This window comes from Benincasa hispida, chromosome 11 (genome assembly GCF_027475165.1).
Source record: "Benincasa hispida cultivar pf3 chromosome 11, pf3_genome.v1.1, whole genome shotgun sequence".
NCBI lineage: Eukaryota > Viridiplantae > Streptophyta > Magnoliopsida > Cucurbitales > Cucurbitaceae > Benincasa > Benincasa hispida.
Window position 1 is genome coordinate 61,187,327 of NC_143488.1, and position 19,949 is coordinate 61,207,275.

Genomic DNA, 19,949 nt, shown 5'->3' on the forward strand with positions numbered 1-19,949 from the left:
ATATTAAATGAGTTATTTCCAATAAATATTTCATTAAAAGAAAATAGTATAAAAATTTATTATAAAAAAATACTATTATATGTGTAAAAATATAATTTAATCCATAAAAGTTAAACTTTAAATATTACAATACCATAGTCAAGCTTTCCATTTAAATACTATATATTAAAGTACGAAAAAATTGAAATGAAAATTAGAAAATAAATAACTTTTTATACCACAATTTTTTTTAAATTAAAAGTATATAGATAAAATAATAATAATATATTCATCAGGTTGGGACGAGAAATATAATCCCCGTTTAGCCAATAGAGAAAAAGTTATCCTCATTCCTACCTCCATTTTCTGTTGGATGGATCAATCTATAGGTGGATCACTAGTTACCAATAATGACGACCATTCAGAAGTGTCATTGAGGTTGTTTTAATATCATACAATTTAAGAAGAATTATCCCTTATATTCTCGAAAATACTTTTACTAGAATTTGGATTAGGGTGAAAATAACTCATTTTTCATCCAATTTAATATTCAAAAAATTGGACCCTAATTTTGTTCTAAACTTTAATATCCGAACCTGGGAAGAAGCAAACGAGAAGCGCGCTTTAGAATCGCGGTTTCTTTGGGCCGAGTGGGTCACTCGCTCATCACAGTGGAGGTTTGCTTTTCTGCCAAGAAAACCTTTCAAGAAAAAGGGCTTAATAAGCTGCTGCTCCATTTCTGGGTGGGTTTAGCCTTTAGCACGGAAGCGCAAATTCGATTGAACTCGGAGAGACTGCAAAAATTCCGCCATGGATGTGATCAAGACGCAGCAAATATCATCGAGGCCAGTCGAGAAGGTCGTAGTTCACCCTCTGGTTTTACTCAGCATCGTCGATAACTACAACCGAGTCGCTAAGGAATCCCGCAAACGAGTTGTAGGAGTTTTACTCGGTAGCTCTTTCAAGGGCACCGTCGATGTTAGCAATAGCTATGCAGGTCCTTATTCTTTTCTCATACAGATTTCTCTCTCGCCTTTTGTTAAATATCTTGTTGTATTCTGTTTGGATCTGAATTTTCTAGTCGTTTGATTCGGTTTAATACCTGAAAGTGGATTCGGGTTGATTTTTATTTTAAGGGTTCTAGGAATCTGGGTATTTTGTTGGGTATTTGTCTGAATTTGACGTTAGTTGAACATAAATTAGAATTGGGCTATAGAGACTGGGAATGTACCTTTCTTGTGGTTGCCATGATTCGCGAAAAGGGCATGGAAAGAAGCGATTGTTTGAGCTTTGGTTTGCCTGGTTCGCAAAATCTTTTAGGTTGCCTCTCATTATGAACTAATTAGGGCATTCAGTTGCCTGCTTCGTACACCTGCTGTGGCTGTTACTCTTTTCACTGGAAATTCGTTGGTAACCTATACGATTGATTCGTGTAATTGGGAATTGCAGGTTTGAGGGTTTTGGTAGCCGAAGTTTTCAATACTTTAGGCACACACTGTTTAAAACTTTGGATATCTTTATAACATTAGTATTATCCATCTAACTCGTGATTGTTTGGACCTAGATCGAACTATTTTATGTTTTAGTTTAGCTATAGTTTCTATAGTTTCTATTTCCCTTTACTATAGTCTTTTGTGTTTTCGCATTCACTGTTCATGGTCTAGCCATGTATGGGTTCAGTGGGGTGGTTATTTTTCTGATTGTGGTAGTCAGCAAGTTCTTTTTTTAAGGACTATGTTAATTAGTCTTTATCTATGTTTAATGGTGACATTTATATGGTGTATGCTCATTATTTCAGTCCCCTTTGAAGAAGACGAGAAAGATCCAAGCATATGGTTTCTTGACCACAATTATCACGAATCGATGTTTTCAATGTTTAAGAGGATAAATGGTATTTTCTCTTGTTCTAGTACCTTTTGTGCTTTTTCTTTGGTTAGATTTCCTTGTTTATAACAGCCATGAATTTGTGGACGTGTCAGCTAAGGAGCACATTGTAGGTTGGTATAGCACAGGTCCAAAGCTACGGGAGAATGACCTGGATATTCACCAGTTGTTCCACAAGTAAGATCTTCGTATTTGTTTGGTGTTGAGGTTCTCAAACATTAATTTTCAAGTTCTCAAATTCTGCATTCTTAAAAACTACTCTGTTTTGTCTCCCTGTCCTCTCGTTGTCCTTTTTTCTAGTTTTCTGAGCCACCTTATTTATTTAATTTTATACCACCAATTTAGAACCTTATGGCCGGTCAGTGATGAATATCATATCCTGTTGACCAATGTTGTTTTACTGGTTTCTCTTTGAGATACTCATATCCTCTCTGGTGGATTGTTAGTTATGTACCAAATCCTGTGCTTGTGATTATTGATGTACAACCAAAGGAGCTGGGAATACCTACTAAAGCCTACTATGATGTTGAAGAAGTCAAAGAGGTATGGTGTTGACTATTATGACTTATGTTACCTTTTTTCCCCAAAAATATCAGATGCATTAGAGAGTTAATGGTTATGAATAAACAATAAATATCAGTTTCTAATTGCCAATACATATCTTATAATTTGGGAAACAGAATGCTACCCAAAAGAGCCAGAAGATCTTTGTTCATGTACCTTCAGTTATCGCTGCCCATGAGGTTGAGGAAATTGGTGAGTGGTAAAATGAGATTCAAATCTTCATTTTAGGGTCTTTATCTTTTTTAACCTCGTAGCATTATTGGTTCGTCTAAATACAGGTGTGGAACACTTACTAAGGGATGTCAAGGATACCACCATAAGTACACTTGCCAATGAGGTTAATTTCCTTACCATTACTTGTCTTGCATTGCAGCCTCTTCAATCGGTTTCCTTTTCTTCAAACTGTTCCACAAGTTTTGTGATTGACTTGTATTTAGTTTTAAGTCTTGGATGAAAGCATTAGGTCGAAAAAACATTGACTAATATAAAATGATATTTTATAGGTTACAGGAAAACTTACTGCTTTAAAAGGTTTGGATGCACGACTACGTGAGATTCGTGGCTACCTTGATCTTGTTATTGATGAGAAGCTTCCATTAAATCATGAGATTCTTTACCATTTACAGGTACCATTTTCTCTACCCTTTTCTTGCAGTTTTTATGCATGTCACATATTGATTTACCTGTGTTTGTATTATATTATGTATTTGATGATGTGCTTTCTGCACTATTTGTTTAATCAAAATGACAAATAGTCTGCAACTCCAAACACGTTTTCCACTTTTTGAAAAGGGATGCTTAGGTGCTGAGAGCATCTTTGCCTACGTAATCTGATGCCAAGCAAGGTAACCTAACTTGCAGTTCTGTAAATCAGAAAGATCCAGAGTTAAAAAAGGAAGAAACGTATATTAAGAAAAAATGTCTTGTATTCAAGTACCTTGCCTATGTGCTCCTCTTTCTTCCCTCTTTTGTTTGTTAATCAAACGTTATCTGACATAAGTTTTATTGGTTTAGTATTTACATACTTAAAAAAGTTTTCCTATATTTTTTTTACTTCATAATTTCATGTTGCACCTCACCTCACTCAAGCATTGGGGTGCTCGTGCCTTGAAAAGGCCTGGTTTTTCTTCTCATCTCAGAATGTTCTTATAGTTTTAATAACCGATGAATTGGAATGCCTTCGTAATTTGTGTTCAATTTGGACATCATGAAATCAAATTTTGTGGAATATAACTTCCTGGATATTGATATCTCATATATGTAAAATGACCTAAGACCTTTTGGTGATTTCATCAAAGAAAAAAGAACGGTCATGTAATAGACAGTCTCTATAAAGATCAATTGTTAGATGCATTCATCACATGTCTTGTGAATTTGTAACACACTCTATTGTGTAAGAACTTCCTCATTGTGGTTTGCTTTATTTACCACCGTGTTTTGTGCATTATGTGGTGCGATGGAACAGGCCAATTGGTGGTTATGATTGATAAGTTTCCACCCTAAAAGTATATACTGATGTTTAATTTCTACTCAAAATTGCAGGATGTATTCAACCTTCTTCCTAATCTAAATGTGGCAGAGTTGATAAAATCGTTTGCAGGTAATAATACTAACTGAAGATTCTCCGTTGGCTTATTATAACATGTTTCCCTTAACGCCTTCATCTATATTTACCCTACTACTGTGCAGTAAAAACCAATGATATGATGCTGGTCATTTATCTTTCCTCACTCATCCGGAGTGTCATTGCACTTCATAATTTAATCAACAACAAGGTTAGTTCCTGTCATTTCCTGCAGATTTAGTTAGGATGTGTTTGGGATTATTTTTGTAACGGCTAAAATAGTTTTTGTCATGTTCTAAATCACTTTCAAACACGTCTGCCTTTATGCATACATATCGTATCAATTGGCTCATAATCATGCAAATCTGTTTTCCAGATGCTAAACAAAGAACATGAAAAGGCTGAGGATGCAAAACCAGCAATCGTCCCCGCAGTGTCTGGCAATTAACGTGCAGCTTCCATCAGCCCATTGAAATATCTGAGTCGAAGGAACTAGTTATCTGTTTGTTGGGTTCTCGATTGATGATGATATTTTTGTTTTATCCAATTGGAAGAGATGGCTAGTTTCCCAGCATATGTATTTCCCTGACCATTTTTTGTTCAATGTTAATTGTACCCCCTCACTTTATTTGCCCAAATATATCATGATGTAGACCACTCATTTCTCTCTCTCATTAAAGTGCCATTTGAAGTCAGGTTGAATGAAAGGAGTATAGAATCCTAAGCTCCAATTACTGAAATTATGTTGTAGAATCAAATGATTATTCGATTGGTTTTTGAAACTATCTAATCGTTCAATAGGTAAGAATATTTTCTCCTTGGTGGATCATTGATATTTTCCTTTATTCTTTGTTTCTAAATTGTATTTGATCGTAATAATTGACCAAATATAATATTCCTTTCTTTTTTTCAAACGTAATAATGTTAAATTACAAGTTTAGTCTATGAATTTGGACATTTATTTTTATTTAGTTTATGAACTATAAAATCTGTCTAATAAACTTCTAAACATTCAATTTTGTGTTGGCCATGGATATTTTCTAAAATTTTCCTAATTCTTGATTTAGAATTTTATGTCTAATAGATAACTTCATATTAATATCTTTAGAATATGTCCTTAGTTTTATTTCACACAAAATTTTAAGTTATATTAGATATTTATATAATTTGGGGACTTATTAGATATTTTTTAATATTTATGAACTAAATAAACACAGACTTTTTTGGAATCTAAACTCGTATTTTAATCTATTTTATATCAATTATTCATTTAAGCTATTTGTGATATCAAGTTCACTGTATTTGTTCAAATAATAGGTTTATCATACTTAATTTTGTTAGGTAATCGATTGGAGTTGAGAGTTCTATTTGATGGTAGAATTAGAACTGGTGAGGAATTTTCTAGGGAAAAATATAATTGACGTTAATTATACCCTTGAAAGGTATAGAAATATACATCATTTAAATATTAGGAAAAAAAATCGATACAGTTTTTGAAAATAAGTTTTTCCCCTAAATCTCATTATAATCTTCATTTTAGTTCCAATTTCAGCATAATTTCCAATTAATTAGAAAATATTTATAAGAATTTAAAATTTAAAGAAATAAGGGGGAGAAAGGATTCAATACGCGGTTAACAACGGCGGCGCGTCGGCACCAAACTATTGTACTGAAGATTTGAAGTTAGATTCAGATTGATTTCAGCTTGGACGTACCGAGTTACACATCTCTATTGTAAGAGTTTCCTCCCTTTCTTGTTTGTTCTTCGTCTCTGGTTTTTCTTGCATGGCTATGTGAACATATTCCGGCTCTGTTGCCCTAATTCATTCTATTATATCTATCGAGTTCAGTGGATTTTATGTTTGAATCGTCGTAGCGTGAAGTTTGGCTGAGTTAGACCTATTAATTCGCTGTTATATTGTGTAACTAATCAATTTGTAACTAGTTGGCGATTGGTTGAGTTGTAACTATTAGTTTACTTGTGTAGTTAGTTGTTGATAACTTTACAAATTGTCCCTTGAAGTTGACATCAGATATGATAGAAATAGTATTAGTTCTCTTGTTAGAAAATTGTTTCTGGCTGTGTCTGATTGAATGCAAGAAGTTGTCGGAGGAGAGGTGTAGAAGTTACATTCCGAGGCACGTAAGATGCTCGTTGAAATGCCTGATTAAGATTGTCCATGTAAACGTTTACTCTAGGATGTGGTACTCTGAGGTGAAGATTCTAAAGCTAGATCTTGGAGTTGTTTATGAGCACACCACTTTTTCGTATTCTAATCTGAAACTTTTCGGCCCGTTCTATAAACATTTGGTTTTTTATTTTTTGATTTTTGAAAATTGTTATATTTTATCAGAATTTCTTTGCAACAGTCATCATCTCTTCTAAGGTAACATTTGAATTCTTAGTGAAATTCCAAAAGTGAAAACAATATACATTCTTTTCAAAACGTGAGATGGATTTTGAAAACGTTGTTTGAATGTAGATAACAAAACTAATGAACTCATGAGTGTAAGTAGTGTTTATAAACTTAGTTTTTAGAAACAAAAACCCAAAAATCTGATGGTTGCATTTGGAGCCTGTTCAATTAAATGTTTTTGCTCTATTTCAATTTTAACCATGAATGTGGCAAACCTCTTGTTATTATTGGAAAGTTGGAATTTGATGCTCAAATTGGATTGTACAGTAAGGCTTGTTGGATCTATACAAAAATTTGTGTATTTTTTGGATTGAGGATTCAATATTTTGTTTAATATTAAATACATTTAGACTTCCTTCGATGACCAACTTTAACTTTCATGCTGGGTTTGAATGTTGCCAGGAGGAGGCCTGTCTACTCAGCACTACCAGCAACTGTTGCTTGATTCTTCAATCATGGGCAAAGCTTCAAGAGATAAGAGGGTTTAAGCACTATTCTATTTGACTATTTGCCTTTCTGACTGATTATCTTTTTCCATATTTTATTTACTTGGTCTCATTTGCAGGATATATACTACCGTAAAGCAAAGGAAGAAGGTTGGCGTGCTCGAAGTGCATTTAAACTTCTTCAGATAGATGAGGAATTTAACATATTTGAAGGTTTGTTCTTGTACTGGCCTCCTCCCTATTAAAATATTCTTACATTTCTGGTAGGGTGTCAATAACTGAGATGGTCGACATGAATGATAGTAAATATTGCTGCAACATTTTGGATTAATCTTCCTAACAGAACCGTTTTCCAGAATCTTACTGAAATCTGTTTGATCTATTTGGCTTCATAATCATCCTGTTTTATCTTGTACAAGTCATTTGAAACACTTTGAAGTACATCATCTACAATGAAATTTCATATGCAGGAGTCGAGAGAGTGGTAGATTTATGTGCAGCCCCCGGTAGTTGGAGCCAGGTAATTTCTTTTGGGTGTCCTCTCGTTGCAATTTGTATATCAAACTAGTGGTCAATGCTTTTATTGAAAAGTAAAGAGAAAAGAGGAAAAGACAAGGTTTATGTGGAAAACCTTAATCCAGGGAGAAAAACCACGATAGAGAAGTTTTTGTTATTTTATGTCAGGCTTACAAGAGGCCCCAACCTCAGATATAAATAGAACGAGGGGAAACTCTAATTTAGTAAATATAGAGTAAACTATAAATATGCCCTTAGGGCTAATGCAACATATTTCAACCCTCCCCTCAAGTTGGGGCGTAGATATCGGCAAGACCCAACTTGCTAACACAAGCTTCAAACGTTTGTCTCGATAACCCTTTGGTAAAAATATCTGCAACCTGTTGAACTGAAGGTACATGAGGAATACAGATAACCTCGTGGTCTAACTTCTCTTTGACAAAGTGTCTGTCAATTTCAACATGCTTGGTTCTATCATGTTGTACTGGATTGTTAGCAATACTGATGGCAACCTTATTATCACAATACAGCTTCATGGGACCCGAACTGTCTTGGTGAAGATCAGACAAAACTTTCTGCAACCAGATTTCTTCACGCTCCCAGACTTATAGCTCTATACTCTACCTCAGCACTGCTTCTAGCCACTACACCCTGTTTTTTACTCCGCCAAGTCACCAAAGTTTCCCACACAAAGGTACAGTATCCTGAGGTTGACTTTCTATCAGTCACTGATCTTGCCCAATCTGAGTCAGTATACGCTTCGATGCTTTGTGTGTCATATTTTCGGAACACTAAGCCCTTCCATGGGGTGGACTTCAGGTATCCCAGAATTCGAGTCACTGCTTCCATGTGCTCCTCATGCGGATTTTGCATGAACTGACTTACCACACTCACAGTGTAGGAGATGTCGGGCCTAATATGAGACAAGTAAATCAGTTTTCCTACCAGGCGTTGATACCTCTCCTTATTTATAGGAACTCCTTCTGTAATGCTTTTCAGTTTGCCATTGGCCTTAATAGGAGTGTCAATGGGTTTGCATCCAGTCATTCCTGTTTCCTTTAACAAGTCCAAAGTGTATTTCCATTGAGATACAGATATTCCTTCTTTCAATCTCGCCACTTCCATCCCGAGAAAATACCTCAGACTACCAAGATCTTTGATCTCAAATTCGCCTGCCATCCTTTGTTTTAGCTTAACAATTCCTGCCGCATCATCTCCTGATAAAATGATGTCATCAACATACACCACCAAAACAGCAATCTTCCCTGAAGGTGAAATTTTGGTAAACAATGTATGATCAGAATGCCCTTGAACAAACCCTTGGGATTTAACAAACACTGTGAACCTGTCGAACCATGCCTTAGGAAACTATTTCAACCCATATAAGGATTTCTCGAATTTGCAAACATGGTTCCCAAACTTAGCTTCGAAACTTGGAGGTGGACTCATGTAAACCTCCTCTTCTAACTCACCATTTAGGAAGGCATTTTTTTTTACATCCAGTTGATGTAGAGGCCAATTTTTATTCACGGCAAAAGACAGAAGAACTCGGATCGTGTTTGGCTTAGCCACTGGGGAAAAAGTTTCTGAATAATCAATCCCATACGTTTGAGTGAACCCTTTAGCAACTAACCTGGTCTTATATCTCTCGAGCATTCCATCAGACCTATACTTCACTGTGAACACCCATTTGCAACCAACTGTCTTGTGACCTCTAGGGAGAGCTACTAACTCCCACGTCTTATTCGCCTCGAGGGCTCTCATTTCTTCCATTACTGCCGCTTTCCACTCGGGAACTTCCATGGCCACATGTACACTGTTAGGTATTGCTAGAGCATCCAGTTGGGTAGTGAAAGCCTTAAAACCAGGAGATAAGTTACTATAGGTCAGAAAACTGTGCAAAGGATACTTTGTACATGACCTGGTTCCCTTCCTCAGAGCAATTGACATATACAGAGTGGTATCATAATTGCCAGTTTTCGTCGGTCTTTCTCCAGTATCAGACTTCTGAGACACTTCTACGTCTTCTTGAGGATCTTCCAGCACCTCATTACCTCCTGTAATTTCAACCTTCTCTGAGCTCGTCTCATCATTTTCTATGTTCTCAAACTTCTCTTCAAGAATCTCCTCTGAAACAACAGGATCTTGAACCTGAGCTGGTTCTGATGCTTGGACACTTTCCGATGGAACAACAGGGGTTTCCTGAGTTTTCTTTATGAGATTCTTCCTATAGTATGTTATCCAGGGCACTTGTCTAGTAGGAAGGACAAACACTGGAGCAGAATTAGGCTCGAGACTAGGTAGACTGGGTTCAGGAATATTAAGACTTGGCTCAAGATTGAAGCTAATAGGTACGGAGTATGTGGAACTGTTAGTCTCGAAAGCATTTATAGCCTCGCTGATGAAGGGGATACCCGAAAAACGCATACTTTTGAGCTCGTGGGCAAACTTAATCCGGTGCGGACCATGAGTGTGAACAAAGGCTGTACAACCAAACATACGAAGAGGAACCTTGGGAATAAGATGGGTAGACTGACATGACTCTTTGAAGCACTCAAGGGGTGTTTGAAACTTTAGAACCCGTGAATGCATCCTATTAATGAGATGGACTGTGGTAAGGACTGCATCTCCCCATAGGTACGAAGGGAGAGATGCTGGAATCATCAAGGAGTGAGCAACTTCAATGAGATGGCGATTTTTCCGTTCAGCCACCCCGTTTTGTTGTGGAGTATATGCACAAAAGTTTTGATGAACGATCCTTTTTGACGCTAGGAATTCCTGGAGGGTGTGATTGACAAACTCACGTCCATTGTCACTCCGAAGAATGGTAATCTTTGTATTGAACTGTGTTAAGATAGTGGTATAGAATTGTTTGAAGGTAGACAGAACCTCGGACTTATCAGCAAGGAGATATACCCATGTAAGTCGGGTATGATCATCGATGAATGTTACAAACCACCGTTTACCGGACAGGTTAGAGATGTTTGAAGGACCCCAAACATCACTGTGGATCAAGTGGAAAGGCTGGATAGGTTTATAGGGCTGAGAAACAAAAGACACACGAGGTTGTTTAGCACATATACAGACATCACAAGATAACGAAGAAATATTCACATTATGGAATAAGTGGGGAAACAAATATCTCATATATTGAAAACTTGGATGTCCAAGGGGAAAATGCCACAACAAATAATCTTTTTCAGACATAGTAAATGAAGATAAAAGGCTAGTCCTAAACAAATTCCTAGAGGAAGCTCTTCAGAAAGGAAATAAAGATCCCTGTTATATCGGGCAGTGCCAATCGTCTTCCCCAAGCTCATGTCCTGAAATAAAGCAGCATCTGGTGAGAAGACAATTCTACATTTCAAATCTTTCGTTATTTTGCTTATTGATAACAAGTTGTAAGAAATTTTTGGCACATGTAGGACATTTTGTAGAATTAATCCCTGAAATGGTGATAACCGGTCTTTTCCAGCAACAGGAGCGAAGGACCCATCTGCAATTCGAATCCTCTCATTTCCAGCACTCGGATAAAATGAGAGGAATTGATCAGATGAGCCAGTCAAGTGATCGGTCGCTCCTGAATCTAGAATCCATACCTCATTCCCTTCAACAAAGAAACTAAAAGACTGAGGAGTACCTGACTGAGCAACGGTTCCGATCCCTATGGTACCTGAATCAGCTAGGTTGGTCACTGGAGGTTGTGTGGCCCCCTCAGCCGATGCACAGGGGCATGACCAGATTTGGACTTGTCATTTGGAGGGCGACGTTTGCCATTAGGAGGTCGACCATGTAGTTTCCAGCACTGGTCCTTCATGTGCCACAACTTCTTGCAATGCTCACATATCGGGGGTGTTTTGGTATTCTGCTTGTCACCATTTGATTCGGAGGATTTCATCCTAAAAGCAGCTGACTCCACAGTGGTAACAGTAGAGCCATTCATTGCACTCGATATATCTTCCTCCAATCGAACCTCTGAACAAACCTCCATGAAAGACAGTATTAGTTTTTGCCCTAGAATTCGACTTTGAACTATATCAACTTTGGGTGCAATCCCGCAAGAAAGTCATACACACGATCAATCTCTTCTATTTTCAAGTAATGGATCCCATCATGTGAGCAATTCCAGACGATCTCCCGACACAAATCCATTTCTTGCCACAATAAAGACATCTTGTTGAAGTATGACGTTATATCCAAGCTCCCTTGTTTGCATTCATGGACCTGTTTACGTAGTGTATACAGGCGGGATGCGTTCTGCCGTTTAGAATATAACCTTCGGATCGCATCCCAAATATCCCGTGCAGTGGCGGAATAGAGCAAGGGTTTCCCAATCTGAGGTTCCATTCTGCTGATCAACATCGAACGAAGTAGTGATTCCTCTCCTTTCCAAACATGCTCTTGGGGGTCCCTAGGGCTAGGTCGTGGAATTTCTCCGGTCAAGTATCCGAATATGTGGCGTCCTTCAAGAACCATCTTGATTGTTTGGGGCCAGGAGAAGTAATTTTGCCCATTCAGCTTTTCTCCTATGACCATCCCTACCGCATTTCCTAAAGTCCCAGATAATAAATTAGTAAGAAGAGTAGGAAACATTGTTACTGGATTTTCTAAATATATCGGAAGACTGGTGGATGACTCATGGCCATTCAGTTTGGCCCCAAATGTTGCCATCTACTGTTGGAGACTTGCCAATTGTTGTTGAAGTTCCCCATGGGACTCTGATATTGGACGTTTCTGCCCATAAGAGATGGGAATAGAATTTTCTCCCACGAACTCACCCATTCGGTATCGAGGCTGAACCGGATACACGGTTGGGTGGTACTTCTGTTGCTGGAAGGAACCGGATCCGGATATATTTGGGAGCCCAAAAACCCCAACACCGCTATTGGAAGGAACAGACGTCAAAGGGATCCCCGTCGAAGGGAGTTCCCGATCGGAAGAAATTCCCATTGGGTGGCTGCTGGAGGAAATCGCCATCGGCTGGCGTGCGACCTGCTCGGGAGGAAGTGCAGTTGGCTGGCGCGGGGGCTACTCAGACACGATCGGGTAGCTTCTGGTCTGAGGCTCGATCGACTGCCCAGATGCGATCCGATAGCCGTTGAACGAGGGTGCGATCTGGAGCTCCAACCCAGTTACTGGCGCGAATCTTCCCGACGGCTGCTGTACCTGACGAAACTAGGTCTGTCGGCTGGAATAGAGCCACCTGCCATCTGGGTTGTCTATGATCCGGCTGGGTTGTGGCTACTTGATAGCGCGGCTTCCACGGCTCCAGGTGGCACGACCGTTGGGTTGAGGATCGTCCGGAGATACCGATCCACAGCTGCCTGGATCATGGCCATATTAGTCGTGTCTGCCATTGTTCCATCACCTACCACGTTGGATGACTGAATTTCTTCTATCAGGGCTAGGGTGTCACCACCTTGCTCTAATACCATATTGAAAAGTAAAGAGAAAAGAGGAAAAGACAAGGTTTACGTGGAAAACCCTAATCCAAGTAGAAAAAACCACGATAGAGAAGTTTTTATTATTTTATGTCATGCTTACAAGAGACCCCAACCTCATATATAAATAGAACGAAGGGAAACCCTAATTTAGTAAATATAGAGTAAACTACAAATATGCTCTTAGGGCTAATGGAACATATTTCAACAGCTTTATAGGGGAAAAAAATTTCGTATAAAACACAACTAAATCTAACAAGAATTTTCATGTGATGGACATTGTAAGCATATTTTTTTTGTTTGAAAAGCATGCCTGTATATGGGGTACAAGCCTCTCCTCCCTTCATTGACCCAATCTTGGCACACTGAGTATTCTTGAAATGTGAAGAAAATAACTTGAGTTCCGTAATTTTTATGTACTCTTATAAAATCTTGTTTTGAATACTCATTATCTTATTTTTCATAACAATATGTATTTACCTGTATTTTTAGATTAACCTTCATAGGATTATTATGCTCGAGTACGCTTCACGTTTGCGAAAATACTAAATATAATGAGGGCTGATAAAAGCAACGTAGTTTGTGTTGCTGCAACTATTGCTCACGAATATGATTTAGTTTGTTTAATTATTTCCAAGTTGTCTTAACATTTTACTAATTGCATATATAGGTCCTTAGTAGAAAATTGCATCTCCCAGCAAAGCTTTCTCCAGATTCAAAGTAAGTTATGGTAGATTATAATATGAAAATGTCACTTTTTCCTTCCCATCCTCCTCTCCATTTTCTCCTTGTGATCTTCCTCTTTCATTGATTCTCTAGCTTAATTTGCAGGGATGGTGATCTTCCTCTTATTGTTGCTATTGATTTACAGCCGATGGCTCCGATTGAAGGTGTTATTCAAGTGCAGGGTGATATAACAAATGCTAGGACAGCTGAAGTGGTAAGCAGAATGTATCATGCACGCAGTATTCTTAACATTTGATGTGGTAAACAAAGACATGTCCAGATCCTAATGCACTGATATGGTCAATTTTGTTTTGAAATTTCTATTTGTGATAATTTTCCTATGTTTTTCTTCATACTGGATTATTTTCTCTTTTGAATACCTCCCGTTGTGTTAAAAGGCTTTTATTTTATTAAAAAATTTGATCACATACTAAATTGTCATATTTTATTGTGCATGGTTGATCAAATATTTAATTTTACCAGGTCATTAGGCATTTTGATGGTTGCAAGGCTGACCTGGTTGTTTGTGATGGCGCACCTGATGGTAGATATTTGTGTTTTTTGAATTCTCTCTTGAGATTCCACCTGATGATATTTTGTTACTGATTATATGCTTGTTTGTAGTTACTGGTCTTCATGACATGGACGAGTTTGTTCAGTCTCAGCTCATACTAGCTGTAAGTGCAGTGTTTTTATACGGAGACTGTTCAATTGCTTGAGATGGTGCTGATGAATAGTTTAAGATATTTTGAAAATGCGTGATATACATGCACGTTGACAGTAATGATGTTGCTTCAGTTCTCGTTTACAGTGCGTGGAAAGGATCAAAAAATAAAACCAATAAGAAGCACTAATATTTAATGTGCATCAAATTGTTTGAATCTACAAATAGAAAATACCGTGTAACGAGTGAGCAAGATAGATGAGATCTTTTGGGTAAATTGTGGTTGCAGTATATTATGAAATTATATTGAAACCTTCCAAGGGTTTTTCTACTGTATGTTGCCTGCATTCGTTATCCTTTTTCCTCCATGGACTGAATTTTGTTGCTTCCATCAGTGTCCTCTGCTGCTGCCTCGTTCTCTCTCTCTCTTTCTTTTCCTTGAGCTAGTTTTCAATATAGTTGTAGATATATGAGTTTTACATAGATGAGCTAGACTCTTTTTTTCCCCTTTCTTCACAGGGTTTAACAATTGTTACGCATGTACTCAGAGAAGGTGGTAAGTTCATAGCAAAGATATTCCGTGGAAAGGATACCAGCCTTTTGTATTGTCAGGTATATATTAAATGGTTGTTACAGGACCCAATAGAAATATGTAGCATACTCGAGTATCAAATAAATTTGTGGTGTTCTCATTCACTGCATCTGCAATATGAATCAGAATCTCTCTTCCAACCCTTTGTTTTCCAGTCAAGTTGGAAAATTTGCTTTGAGCTCCTTTTCCCGTAATTATTGCATTGACTTGTATAATTTTTCTAGATATGTTTAGCACTTTCCAAGAATTATCATGGATTACATAAGGAGCTTAATCAAAGATAGGTGTTTGTTGTTTCATACATGGTTATGAAGCCGCCAATGATTTTTACATTTTCGAGTTATTCTGTTGCAGCTGAAGTTATTTTTCCCTGTGGTGACTTTTGCAAAACCAAAAAGCAGTCGCAATTCAAGTATAGGTAAGCTTTTGGTTTCCCCTTTTTGTTGATTGGTTGCTATAGAGGTTCATCTTTCGATTATAATTGAACTTGTTTCCAGAAAACGGTATTCTCTTAGTTGAAAATTGCCTTTTTATCACTTGATAGCATCTGGTTCATAGGATTTAGTCATGATTTTTTGGATACCCATTATACTTGGATTCCTTAAATCAACTTTAGATTGCTATCGTTTAATTCTAATTGGTGAGATTGGTGTCCGCCCAACAGCAAATTGTGGACATGGCACATTTCCGTGGTGATGTCTGTTGTATAAAAAAAAGGCGTGAAAGAGGACAAAATAGTCAAGGGTAAAAGTAATATTTCTGAACTTTCATGGTTGTGTTTATGAACAAAAAGTTCCAATTACATCCTTGAAGCGTTTCGTTTGATTCTAACAAGTCTCTTCTTTTATCACTTGCTTAAATGTCTTAAACAAGTAACAAGTGATTGGCATTACGTACAAGAACTAGACATGTTGAACAAAATTATGGAAGATAGGCCAAAAGATTCGGTGGGAGCAATTACGTTTTAAATTGAATTTTTTGGTTTGTCTGCTCGTATCTAGTTGGCTTTTCATGGTGGTATATTATACCAAATTATTATTCATTATGGTAAGGCCAATTAAAGTTTCATGAAAACATTTAAGCTACAGTGCTAACCATGAAAAATTATTGATCAAGAGTTCAAGAATATAATTGGAACATTTGAAAGTTGAATGGACTAAGCGGAAATAACTATTAAAGTTCTTGAACTAAAATCTGTAATTCATTCCAATGCTTTCTTTTAGTCACCTAGGTGGACTCGCGGTAATAACTTTTAAACAAAGTTGAGGTTATGATTTAACTTTATGTTGAAGCTCATACGTGGACTGGGTGCAAATGCAGAGGCATTTGCAGTTTGTGAGAACTATTCTCCTCCCGAAGGTTTCAATCCAAAAGATCTGCATCGCCTGCTGGAAAAGGTGGGAAGTCCGTCAGGAGGAGATGACTTGGGTAAACTCAATGCCCTGCCTTGATTTGGAGTTTACTTATCGATAGACGTATCCTAAGATCAAGCATGTTCTTATCCTATTTTTAAAGATTAATTTGTTTTTATAGCTGGCGTTATGACCAGGCTGTCTTCTTGTCTCTAGGCTTTTTAAAATTAGTGTCTGCTGATTTTGATGTGGTCAATTCCCTGGTATTTTTGGTTACACAAGAGGAAGTAATAGCATTTCTATTTTGCTGCATTGTGTCCCTCACAGATTGCAGTAGTGGGTGGCTGGAAGGTCCCAATAAAGTTTATATCCCATTTCTTGCCTGTGGGGACCTCAGTGGATATGACTCCGACCGTTCATACCCACTGCCCAGAGGTGCCGAGGGAACTTATCGGTGCTTAGATCCTGTGCAGCCTCCTATCGCCCCTCCTTACAAGAGGGCTCTTGAAATGAAGAAAGCTTCCAGTCAAGGAATTCGAGAACTTGAAAAACTTTCCTTGGATTCCTAATTATGCTATTCAATGTTTTAGATAACCAACAAAGTGGCTTGGGATGGACCGGTAATTATTAGAAACAGCAATCATTTCTATCCCCCCCCCCCCCCCCCCCCCCTCTCTCTCTCTCTCGTTTAAAGTGATGATTACTCCCTCCTATTTATGTAAAAAAAAAAAAAACTGGCTCTGGATCTTGATTTTGATTCTTTTAATTTGAGATATATGAAGATTATGGAGATGTATTATGATTAGCGTGAGATTATCCCGCACGAGTATTACTCAACCTTCATTATTTCCATAGACATGAACCCCACCCCCCATGCATACCTCAAACTAAAACAAAAAAGGAAAATCATTTCGAGCATTACCATTAACATTGCACATTTTCAAGGGCATTCTACTGCATGTGGGTCTGCATGTTCCTATGTTTCTCCTTTGCAAATGTTTGGACAAACTTGGGTTTTACAGGTGGGTCCCCCGATTGAGAATCAACGAACCATGCTTGCTAATGGGGAATCTCTCGGCTATTCAAAGGCATGGCCCTCCAAATTCACAGGTCTAACTCATCCCTTTCTCTAACTGTTGGCTTCTCAAAATTTATGGCCCAAACATATCACGCAGAGAGATTCGTGCTGTCTAGGCCATTCATTCCTTGACGAGATGCCATTATTTAGGCCTTCAATGGTGGTTGTTCCATCCAGTTCCTTCATTTATAGACATCACTGAACAAGAATAACTCAGCCAAGTAAACTTTTATGTATATTTAATTTACCTGATTAAGTTATATTTTGTAGATATCCAATTTACGTAATTTTTTAATGAACAGATATCTGCTCGTGTTCACGCATTTAGACAAGAAAATTATCGGGCTTCGAAGGCAGAAACTCTATTATCATCTGCTAAAGCATCATCTTACAGAGACGGGCACGCAAAAGAATGTCTAAAATATCGACCAAATTTTACATGCACATTCCATTCCCACAAGTACATAACTTTCAGTAAGTACTTCCAGAGACTGAATTTGATCTGGACAAAGACGAAGAGTGGTTTAAGAACTCGATGCAATCTTCAATGGCTTCAGCTCGATGCGAGTCCATGGAATCCGAGACCGATCTTGACCTTGTAAAAGTGGAGGCTGAAGAAACTTTTCGTGAAGATTTTCTTGTTGATACAAAGCGAATTGCTTCACTTACTCTGGCCTTGAGGCTCTGTAGAAACCTGACTGGCAAGTACCTTGTGTCTCTGCTCAGGCCGAAGCTCCATATTCCTGCTCCGCCGTCACCGCCGCCGTGTTTCAACACGACTGTTGGTTTGTCATTCACATCTGGACTGAAGCTGACCCGTTTGCTCGCTTTCCTTGACATTTGAACCTTCCAACTGAGATGTAAATCCAAAGGCTAAACAAATATGGGCTTTAGAGAGAGAGAGAGATAAAGAGATTTTGTGAAGTGTAGTGTGTAAAGATATGGGTAGGAATGTGGTAGAATTAAGTAGCTTTCTTGAGGAGAAGAGACAGTGAGTTAGGTTATGAGAATAAGGAGCATTTATTGATTCAAATTGAAGGAAAGAGAGAATAATGAAAACGAAAGAATGAGGCTTAATTAAGAAACTCTCTTCTGTGGAAAGATTGAAGAAGATTGATTCAGTCGACAGTAAGGCTCAAAGTGAGCGTTTAGTTTACGCTCAAATAGACATATCATTTATATATGGGATACCATATGAGTGAAGCATCAGGAACTTTTACCTACCCTTTAGAAAACTTTGGACCCCATGAAAAAAAACTTTGAAGAATATGCTTACAACTCCTCTTATTCTTGGTTTGCAATTGAAGGGTTTAAGGAAAGATTAGGTTTTTTATATGTGTACTATAAGAGGAGTTTTGGCTAAAGATTTAAGCAATAGGAAGTGGATTAGGTCAGAAAAAGAGATGAGTGGAGCCAACACACAATAAAAAGGAGAATGAGAAGAAGTAGAAGAGGGAGAGAAGAAAAAGGGGAGCAAGAGAGAGACAACCACTCGATACTCTTCAGCATCATCGTTGCTTTTGAGGCACAATGGAGGGGCCCTACAAGTTTCTCTTTTGTTGGCCATCTTGATTCCCATTTTCAGTAGAATCACATAAATCCATCACCATGGTAATGCTCCTCTTTCTCTCTATTTCTTTCTCCCTCTTACTTGAGCTTAGAGAAATTTTTTAGTACTTACTCCTCTGTATTCTATTCATAATGTGATAAAATATTGATTTATTTTATAGGCCTACATTATTTGGAAAAATATCACTTTAGACTCCAAAATTTTGTAAGTGTATCAATTTACATCCTTCATTATATTCCGTTTAGACAAACCTCATGTGAAACTTGTAATTGTATAGATTTTACCCTTCAACTTTAAAAATCGAATCAGTTTTGACTCTTAGACTTGAAAATCGACATGCATTTACTCTAATCCTCCATTTTATAAAACCGACTTTTAAAGAAATCTACACACTTTAAAAAAATTAATGCATGGATGATTTTCAAATGTAATTGTGATAAAGGGTCTAAATTGATTAACTTACAAAAATTTATGAGTAGTTTACTTAAATTATAAACTTCACATAATAATATTGTTCAAATAAAATTAAAGGTTGGGGTTTAAATGGTTGGGAGACATAAATTGATATTTGTCATTATGTTTAAATGTTACTATTATGACCAGTTTCGTTTAGAAAATGAATAAATAAAGGAAGTTAGTAGTAGAATAGCAGTAGAAATTGTTTCCGTGAGGTCACAGGCTGTGTTTTTTTTTTATTATTTGAATGAGCAAAGCAAATAAAACTTTTTCTTGTTCACTTTTTCTTTACTTCTTTTACTGTCGTTTTGGCAGAAGAATTTGTCTTGAAAAATCTGCATGCTCTGAGATTTTTGCCCTTTTGACTGAGAAATTAAAGCTAAAGGGGGCCTGAAATTGAATTTCTCCATCTGCTTGTTGACTCCCCCTCCCATGTCTCTTCATCTGTTCAAGACCTTTAATTATACTCTGTACGTCATTGTTTCTTTCCCTCTCTACTTTTTGGCTCCTGTTTTTCTTCTCTTCTTTTTCTTAACCAAATCTTGACGGCCATTGGATTGATGAATCCACACGCCAACATATACTCAATAGTATTATGCTATTGACAATCACCATACAAAGAAAACCCCTTTTCTTTTTTGTTCCTTTTCATTTTATCATTTCCTACTCTCTCATCCATACCCATTTTCATCATTTTTAA

The 19,949-nt window shown here is 37.4% G+C and overlaps 3 protein-coding genes across 10 annotated transcripts; 2 read left to right on the top strand and 1 right to left on the bottom strand.

Moving 5' to 3' along the window:
• Nucleotides 1–468: 468 nt before the first annotated feature.
• LOC120089878 (26S proteasome non-ATPase regulatory subunit 7 homolog A) lies at nt 469–4,731 on the top strand. Its single transcript, XM_039047304.2, has 10 exons — nt 469–976; nt 1,778–1,870; nt 1,959–2,040; nt 2,310–2,406; nt 2,544–2,619; nt 2,706–2,764; nt 2,931–3,053; nt 3,970–4,027; nt 4,117–4,202; nt 4,368–4,731. Exons 1-10 carry the CDS (start codon nt 790–792, stop codon nt 4,437–4,439), a joined length of 933 nt encoding a protein of 310 aa, XP_038903232.1. The 5' UTR covers nt 469–789; the 3' UTR covers nt 4,440–4,731.
• A 719-nt stretch (nt 4,732–5,450) lies between these two features.
• On the top strand, nt 5,451–19,043 carry LOC120089877 (S-adenosyl-L-methionine-dependent methyltransferases superfamily protein). 8 transcript variants are annotated; one of them, XM_090306809.1, is made up of 15 exons: nt 5,487–5,725; nt 6,811–6,890; nt 6,974–7,067; nt 7,325–7,374; nt 13,482–13,531; nt 13,643–13,751; nt 14,021–14,081; nt 14,162–14,214; nt 14,721–14,813; nt 15,148–15,211; nt 16,114–16,221; nt 16,473–16,765; nt 17,168–17,255; nt 17,321–17,444; nt 17,526–19,043. In XM_090306809.1, the coding sequence occupies exons 2-12, from the start codon at nt 6,864–6,866 to the stop codon at nt 16,712–16,714; spliced, it is 951 nt and encodes a 316-aa protein (XP_090162935.1). In that variant the 5' UTR covers nt 5,487–5,725; nt 6,811–6,863; the 3' UTR covers nt 16,715–16,765; nt 17,168–17,255; nt 17,321–17,444; nt 17,526–19,043. The 8 variants fall into 8 exon arrangements, with proteins under 8 accessions (XP_090162933.1, XP_090162934.1, XP_090162932.1 ...); XM_090306810.1 differs by having other exon boundaries at nt 17,340–17,444; XM_090306807.1 differs by having other exon boundaries at nt 5,451–5,725; nt 16,473–17,255.
• Nucleotides 17,561–18,063, bottom strand: LOC120089880 (josephin-like protein). Its single transcript, XM_090306813.1, has one exon. The coding sequence runs from the start codon at nt 18,061–18,063 to the stop codon at nt 17,695–17,697; it is 369 nt and encodes a 122-aa protein (XP_090162939.1). The 3' UTR covers nt 17,561–17,694.
• Nucleotides 19,044–19,949: the final 906 nt, after the last annotated feature.

Excerpts from the sequence above, each read along its gene's own strand:
- LOC120089880 (XM_090306813.1), bottom strand. The coding sequence starts at position 18,063 with ATGTCAAGGAAAGCGAGCAAACGGGTCAGCTTCAGTCCAGATGTGAAT.
- LOC120089877 (XM_090306806.1), top strand. The coding sequence starts at position 6,864 with ATGGGCAAAGCTTCAAGAGATAAGAGG. Across the intron at positions 7,068-7,324 it reads GGAATTTAACATATTTGAAG|GAGTCGAGAGAGTGGTAGAT; the intron begins GTTTGTTCTTGT and ends TTTCATATGCAG. Across the intron at positions 13,752-14,020 it reads ATGCTAGGACAGCTGAAGTG|GTCATTAGGCATTTTGATGG; the intron begins GTAAGCAGAATG and ends TAATTTTACCAG.
- LOC120089878 (XM_039047304.2), top strand. The coding sequence starts at position 790 with ATGGATGTGATCAAGACGCAGCAAATATCATCGAGGCCAGTCGAGAAG. Across the intron at positions 2,765-2,930 it reads TAAGTACACTTGCCAATGAG|GTTACAGGAAAACTTACTGC; the intron begins GTTAATTTCCTT and ends GATATTTTATAG. Across the intron at positions 4,028-4,116 it reads GTTGATAAAATCGTTTGCAG|TAAAAACCAATGATATGATG; the intron begins GTAATAATACTA and ends ACTACTGTGCAG.